The sequence below is a fragment of the Helobdella robusta genome (assembly GCF_000326865.2).
Source record: "Helobdella robusta unplaced genomic scaffold HELROscaffold_3, whole genome shotgun sequence".
Classification (NCBI taxonomy): Eukaryota; Metazoa; Annelida; class Clitellata; order Rhynchobdellida; family Glossiphoniidae; genus Helobdella; species Helobdella robusta.
In genome coordinates this window covers 7804286-7812805 of record NW_008704501.1, presented here as the reverse complement: position 1 = coordinate 7812805, position 8520 = coordinate 7804286, and the positions used below count along the sequence as shown (strand labels likewise).

The window sequence follows — 8520 nt, the reverse complement described above, 5'->3', positions numbered from 1 at the left end:
CAGCAATTGACGACAAACAAAAGAAAGTAAGCCGGAAAAGTAGACCAAGGTTCAGTGTATCTATAATTATACATACATACATTCATACATACATACATACATACATACATACATACATACATACATACATACATACATACATACATACATACATACATACATACATACATACATACATACGATATATACATACATACATGCAATACATACATACATATACATGCAATACATACATACATACACGCAAAAACACACAAACACGAAAAGTTTATTCATATGAAGATTCTAATTGTTTCATAATTAAAAACACACATACATGCATATACATACATAGATGTTATATATATACAGACACACACACACACATATATATATATATTAATATATAAAGTTTATTCTATATATATATATATATATATATATATATAAATCCCTGATTTCATTTGAACAGCAAAGAGGTAAATAAAAGAAATACACGTACACAAAATTACACAACGACAATGATAATTAAAAAAATAATTATTATTATAATATATAATTATAACTAGGGATGCACCGAAGTTCGGCCCCGGCTCCGGCCAAGATCCGGCTTTTTTTTCAAATCCGGTCGAATCCGGATTTGGTGGCCGGATTTAAGCGTCTATCAACTTTTAAAAATGTTATAAATAGAGAAAAAAAAATTTTATTGAATTCAATTAATTTTATGTCAATAAGTTAAAGGCTAAGGCTAAGCTAAAGGCATACATGACACATAATAACAACATCACCAATTGTGAGGTAATCTGGACAATTTTCTTTATGTTATAACATGGGTTATGCATAAATTATAAGCTGATCTTTGTGTAAAAGAACTTGTGCACGTGTATATACTATATATTGATAATTGCATATGACGGATCATATAGCTACATAATATATATATATAAATAGAGAGAGAGAGAGAGAGAGAGAGAGAGAGAGAGAGAGAGAAAGAGATACATAAGCACATAATTTAAGAAAGGTTAGGCTAGGTATACATGACACATAATTACATCACTAATTGTGCGGTGAGCTGGACAATTTTCTTTGTGCTTTAACTTGGGTTATGCAAATATGCATAAATTATAAGCTGATCTTTGTGTACAGAATTTGGCGTATCACACAACTTATTCATATATTTGAATTAAATAACTATTTGCTTGGTGTTATTTTTTGATGTTCAACAAGTAGATAACCGTAAATGTGAGTATTTTTTCTAACTTATGTAAAATGGTAACTAAAATCCGGCTCCGGCCGGTTTTTGAATTTTAAATCCGGCCAAGATTTGAAAAACCTGAATCCGGTGCATCCCTAATTATAACATATAATTATGACTATAATATAATTAAACTATATTTAAAAAAAACACAACACGAAATGATGAAACGGTGCTAATAAAAAGGAGACGGCAGAGCAGTAATAATATAACATGATGACGATAATGGTTACAACAACAACAATAATAATAACATAAATCACAATAATAATAAATAAAAAAATAATAATAATATATCATAATTCTAATTTTGGGCGATAATAGAGCTGCAATGGTGCGTCCTTGTTTCTCCACCTTGTCATGCAGATGAATTTTAACGTGTGGTCCTTGCCTAGAATCTCCTGCTGGCACATCACCTCTAGCTGTTATGATGGTCGCGGTACATACAAACATACTTACAGACATACATGCATACAAACATGCATACATACAACATACATATACATACATACATACAACATACATACAAACATACATACAACATATATACATATTTACATGGAAACATACATACAAACGCACATACAAGCAAATACATACATATATACCACATATACATACAAACCTCCCTAAACTTTGACATGTCATTGAAGAGTTTCAAAGCCAAAAATTTTTTAAGATGAGTTATTGTGGTCTGAACTGAGCACCTATTGATGACGACGATGATGATAATGATGATGGTGGTGATGATGAAAATGACGATGGGGATGATAATGATGATGGTGGTTTAGGTAATGATGATGATAATGACTAAGATGATATAGATAGTTAACAAAGCCACCATCTACATCATCAACACCATCATCATCTCATCATAACCTGATATATTTGCGTTTCAGTTGTTGTAATTGACCCTGGTAGCAATCCAGGCACACACTCACCTATATGAACAAGTGAGTGAGTGAGTGAGTGAATGAAGAAATAAATTGAAAGGTGAAGGAATAAATGTGCGAATAATTGAAAGATGGTAAGTGAATTGATGAATGAATGAACAAATGACTGAGTTAATGAATGAATACGTTGAATGAACAAATATAAAAAAATGAATTAATTAATAATCTCCTATCAATAATAACTTGTTCGTCAGATCGATGGTAATCATCATCATCTCCCCCGGGGGCTGCCTGGTTTCCAGGGATGTGCCTGTTCGTGGTTTCTGGAGATGTGCTGTTTTCTTTTTCATCTAATTAATTTAAATTTAAATTGTCACTACTACTGTTATTGCTACTACTACTACTACTGCTACTACTACTAATACTACTATTCTACTGCTACTATAGTAATAACAACAATGGTGAAAAATCTGAGTGTCTGAGTTGAATAAATATTTTCCCGTCGTAAAAAAAACAGTGAAAAACAAATTCCTTCAACTTTCAAGCTGACATAACAAAGAACAAACACAAAGCAAAGAACTGATAGAGAAACAGGAGAATAGGGCCATTTATTCTCGGCTTCTCAAATTGAAAAATCAATGATAATCTTGCAAAATGTAATGAAAAAAGGGCAGACCAGTGGATATTTTTGGGTTTGGAATACCATTGCTTTTGTAGAAATCATCTTCCCTTCTTATTTCATCTATGAATGAATGAATGAATGAATGAACAGATAAAACAATTGAATGAATAGATAAATGGAGGAATAGATGAATGACTGAATGAATGAATAAGTGAATGAATGAATAAGAACATACAACAACTATAACAACAAATAATAAAAATAATAATAACAATAAACCTTCTCTCAAATTTGGCACCAGTTTGAAAACTATATCATGCATGGTCCTGTCATGGCTAGAATAAGAATAATAATTATTATTATTATAATTATTATTATATATTATCATAATTATAATTATTTAATAATTAAACACCTGATATAGTTGAGTGGATGACTTTGGTGAATTACTAGACCGCATTTAGGGCAGGTATTATTTTCCTCCAAAAATTTTACAATGCATGACTTGCAGACTAAGAAAGTAATATAAATAAATGTAATATAATTTCCCATGTTACTCATAATTAAATCATATTATTTACAATAAATATAATTTTTTATAATTAGTGAAAAAATTATTCATAATAATAATAACACATCACTAATTTATAAGCCCTAGAATATATTAAACAACAAAAGCTATCTAACTAAAATTTAAAATTTAGTTAGATACTAAATTAGTTAATTAGTTACTAAATATATGTGTATTGCTAAAAAAAGATACAAACTAATCTTAAATTATTCCCTAATAAGTCACATCACTGCTGTCAGTCAAGTCAATTAATTGACTCCAACACTAATTCATTAACTAACATAAAATCACTCATTACATAAAACTATTTCATAACAACATAAATAATTTTATTGATTACTTTTCTAATGATTAGAATCTAATCCACAATCAATCACCACTAACAACTAACAAATCATACCACTGGCCGTCAAGTCAACAAATTACTAATTCCCTAATCAATGACTAACAAGTATGTAGGCATTCGGTGATCGTGGTGGCTTCGATCATGTACCCCTTACACAACATGCATGTAATGCAGGGGTTCAATGTCTTTAGACGGATCTTGCGGTCTGAAGACCCAGCGCCTCTGGGCTTCATTATTTTTTCAAAAGTTTTTTTCGGGTTTATTAAAATAAAAACTAATTAGTAATTAATTAGTGTAATTGTAAGTAATTATTAGTAATTTCTAAACGAAACAGCAGAACAGTGTGGAATAGATTGTGTTTCAACTTTTAATGTATTGTTTTTTAATTTAAAATAAAATTAAATCAATTATTTGGGCTGTCAAACGCGAAAAAAAAAGAGATTTTAATGTGAAAAAGTGATTTAATTTTAAATAATAACACACATATAAGGCAAAGTTAATTAATTTTAAAGTGAAATTTAAATTAAAATCCAAAATTTATATAGCAAATAAAGAAAACAGACAAGTAAGTATGGACAGCTAAATGTCAAAACTAAACTTAAGTTTTTGAAATTATCTTTGTGAATTTAGAGCTTATTTTGTAACTCATTTTATATTTTAATTAAAATATTATTCAAATTATTTGTGATTTTTATAAATCAAAAATAGGCTTATTAGCATTTGCTAAGTTTATCAATATAAATCATATACGTAGATGCTGAAATAACCATGGATATAACGCTAAAAAATTCTCAATTATTTCAATGATTTTTTAATGGGTCGGGCAATTTGATTTGCTCAATCAATCAATCAATCAATCAATCAATCAATCAATCAATCAATCAATCAATCAATCAATCAATCAATCAATCAATCAATCAATCAATCAATCAATCAATCAATCAATCAATCAATCAATCAATCAATCAATCAATCAATCAATCAATCAATCAATCAATCAATCAATCAATCAATCAATCAATCAATCAATCAATCAATCAATCAATCAATCAATCAATCAATCAATCAATCAATCAATCAATCAATCAATCAATCAATCAATCAATCAATCAATCAATACAAATGTCAAATCGAAGATATCCGCGATGTTCAACAGCGCTCCTCAATGAATTTTGCTGACTGATGGGTCTTGAGATCCGCTCTGAACTTCGTAAGTGATGGAGAAGTAATCAGAGAATGAGGTAGAAAGTTTCAGAGAATAAGGTCAGAAAAAGCAAATCAGATTTATCCATTGAAAGAGAACAAGATGTGGGAGATATATGAGAAAAGAATGGACTCTTTATATCCCTATAATTATTATTATTATATAAAAATGTAAATATATTAACAAGAAATAATTTTATTTATTAAAATTATTTAAAATTTAAACTTACCAACGTTACAATATTGAATTGCATAAAAATAGCAGATGGTTAATAAACGAATATTTACCGATTTAGTTTATCTGTGTAAATTTTTTTGGTGGAAAGTAAATTTAAATTAAAGATAAACAAGGAAATCGCAACGAACTAGTTTATCGTTTTAGTGGTCGCTTGACGTTTTACACTATTTGACAGCAATTAGGAGTTCAGTAAAGTGATGAAATTGTACAGAGGCCACAAAAAAATGTCGGAATCATTTTTCTCTAAATCCATCCACATCGCATCCGTGGTCGCCGCCTATTGGTAAATTTTTTAAGTTTTTTTTCAAATTGATTTAATTTTTAATAAATAAAAATAAAAAATTCATATGGCCGTTTTTTTTATTTTATTAACTATTTCAAGGTTCGTATCTATATCATTGGTGTTTCTGAACAAGTATCTTCTGAGTAGCAGTGATGTCAAGGTGGTTTTTACTTTTTAAATTAAAATAAATAAAGCTCAATTAATAAGTTAATATTATAATTATTTAAATATTTAGTTTTATTTTAGTCATTGTTTATAATAATGTACTAATATGTAATATAAGACATAAGTAGTAATATGTGTGTTCTAATATTTAATTGTAATTTATACATTTTATTAAAATTAAACTGTAAAATGATTACAAAAAATTCCTTCAAGCTTGATGCCCCACTGTTCATAACATGGTTCCAATGTGTAGTGGCCGTCGTTATCTGTTTCTTCCTTAGCCTTGCCGCTAAATTTTTTCCAAACATCATCACATTTCCAGAGTTTAAAATTGATTTTGGCATTGTTAAACAAGTATTTAAATCTGCTTGTAATATGTTTTTGAAATTCCACCATAATTTTATGATGGTGTAATGGTTATGATGTTGTTGATGCTACCGGTAAATAACAAAGAGGTACTAGTTATCGATATATGATATGATATATATGATATATCATTTATTCAACATTCCAAGGTCTTGCCGTTGTCGATAATATTTGTGATGATGATAACGTGTAACAATCTTTGCCTCAAGTACGTCGGGGTTGCTTTCTATTACATTGTCAGATCTCTCACCACAGTTTTCAATGTCGTGAGTATTGGAAGCTCATTCTAGAGTGGATTCATTTCATTTGTTTGTTCATACATTGGCTCATTCATTCAAATCATTTAGTCAATTCACTCATTAATCCATTCAGTTGTTTATTCATTTATTAAATCATTCATTCATATATTTATTTCTTTCCATTTAAATTAAATTATCCTGCCAGATTCTCTCCTACATAATCTTGAAGCAGACGACTTCGGGCAGAGCAATTGCATGCTGTGGCATCATCATTGCCGGCTTTGGTCTTGGTGTTAATCAAGAAAATGCTATGGGTCTAATAATTTTTTCATAATTTTTAAATATTTATAAGTACTGATAGTTCATGTCATCTTGAAAAACAAGCTCATCATATTTGCTTAAAGTTTGAAAAAGAAATTGGTATTTTTGGTCTTTGATTCTTTGCTCCGATGCTGCAACTTTTACAACTTTCATTGGCTAATAATTTCTTTTGTTTCATAAAATATTTTTCACTAATCACGTGTACTAAATGAAATTTCGCACATCAGGTGACCTATCAATCTGGGGCGTAATATACGGAGTCGGGGCAAGTTTATTCGTTGCATTGAACGCCATCTACACTAAAAAAGTTTTGCCGGCCGTTGACGAAAATATCTGGAGGCTGTCCATTTACAACAATTTAAATGGCTGCTTTCTATTTTTGCCTCTCATGATAATTGCCGGGGAATTTCCAGAAGTGTTGAAATTTCCGAAACTTCTCGATCTTACATTCTGGTCGTTTATGGCGCTCAGTGGTGTCTTCGGGTTTGCCATTGGCTATGTTACAGGACTTCAAATACAGGTCGGTCTCTCTCTTAATCTCTCTCTCTCTTTCTTTCTCTTTCTCTCTCTTTTTTTTTCTCTCTCTCTCTCTCTGTCATCTTTCTCTACCGTACTTTGCTTTTCAACATTCTCTTTTGTGTTTTGTAATTTTTTGGCGTTTAATTTGTAGCTATCATCTTATTTAAATGCACGGTAACATACACGCGAGTAGACACATCCATCTATCAATCAATCGATCCGTCCATCCATTCGTCCATCAATACATCAAATTATCTATTAATCCAACAGCCAACCAACCAATCAATCAATCCATCTCAGGTTACATCCCCGCTAACCCACAACATTTCCGGGACAGCCAAGGCAGCCGCCCAGACGGTCCTAGCGACGATTTATTACCACGAAGTTCGAGATTACCTGTGGTGGTTTAGTAACGGGGTCGTTCTGTTTGGTTCTGCAGCCTACACGCACGTAAAAAGGCAGGAAATGAAGATGAAATTTGAGGAGGATAAGAAATTAGTCGAAGAAAAAATTGTGAAAAGCGATGATGTGAGTGATGGCTGTGCTGATGCTGTTGTTGTTGGCGGCGATATTGGCGGTGGGAGTAAGATGGTTGTGCTTAATGTTTAATTGGTGGTTAGCTGTGTGGTTGGTTGGCTGTCTTGTTTGTTGATTGGTTATTTAGTTGCCAGATTGTGTGGTTGATAAGCTAAGTAATTGATTTTAAGGTTGGCTGATTGATTGATATATACGTTCATTTACTTATTTCATATCGGCTGGTGTTATTTTTAGGCCAATGACATTTATATATGAAGTTGCAACTTGTGATAGACAATTTTTTTTAACGTTTTGGTTTATGTTATCTCATCCCATGAATTGCTGACTATTATCATTGATTCATTTTATCTTCATTTGTAAATATACAGATACTTAATTATTCAGGGCGGGATTTAGGGGAGGAGGGTAGGGTTCTGCCGCAGGGCCTCCACAAGTAAGGGGCCTCTGTAATGGGGAGGAACATTTACCAACTTCATTTGCGTCGTCTTGCTATTTCATTTGCGTTCTCTATTACTATTTCTCTTCTCTTGCTAATAAATTCCCTTGCTTGGAAATCATTTTTAAAAAGTTTACTTGATTTTTTTTCATTTCTTTTGCAAATAAGTGTATGCCCTTTGTCGTCCTAAGACCTCTGACCTCTAAATTCGACCCTGCCTGCAATTACGATATTCATGTTAATATAATTAACCTATTTATTTAATTAATTAATTTATTCATTGTTTTAGGCCACTTAATCTTGTGTAAACACGGGTACGTTTTACATATTTTATAAATAGAAAAATGTGTGTGTGCGTGTGTGTGTGTGACAGTCGTTACTTAATTGGTGCAACCATTCAGTAACATAAATCGTCTCATTTCATTATAGTATTTATAGATAAGTAAATTCACGACTTTGAAGAGGCGCTTTTCAGTTTCATTTTTTTTTGGGGTTGCTAATTTTTGGTCATAGGTGTTGATAGTTTTTTATGTATAAATATACATGC

General features: G+C 31.0%; 2 protein-coding genes across 2 annotated transcripts; one reads left to right on the top strand and one right to left on the bottom strand.

Annotated features, from left to right (window-relative positions):
* Window positions 1–1530: 1530 nt before the first annotated feature.
* Window positions 1531–4203, bottom strand: HELRODRAFT_186448 (hypothetical protein; the record flags this gene model as incomplete). Its single annotated transcript, XM_009021726.1, has 8 exons — window positions 3770–4203; window positions 3165–3261; window positions 3029–3084; window positions 2804–2869; window positions 2371–2477; window positions 2114–2175; window positions 1860–1941; window positions 1531–1656 (listed from the first exon to the last, which is right to left on the bottom strand). The coding sequence occupies exons 1-8, from the start codon at window positions 3897–3899 to the stop codon at window positions 1531–1533; spliced, it is 726 nt and encodes a 241-aa protein (XP_009019974.1). The 5' UTR covers window positions 3900–4203.
* Window positions 4204–5454: 1251 nt separating this feature from the next.
* HELRODRAFT_65661 (hypothetical protein) lies at window positions 5455–7609 on the top strand (the record flags this gene model as incomplete). The annotated part of the gene is made up of 6 exons (XM_009021725.1): window positions 5455–5550; window positions 5769–5909; window positions 6071–6187; window positions 6366–6474; window positions 6709–7001; window positions 7301–7609. The coding sequence occupies 6 exons, from the start codon at window positions 5455–5457 to the stop codon at window positions 7607–7609; spliced, it is 1065 nt and encodes a 354-aa protein (XP_009019973.1).
* Window positions 7610–8520: the final 911 nt, after the last annotated feature.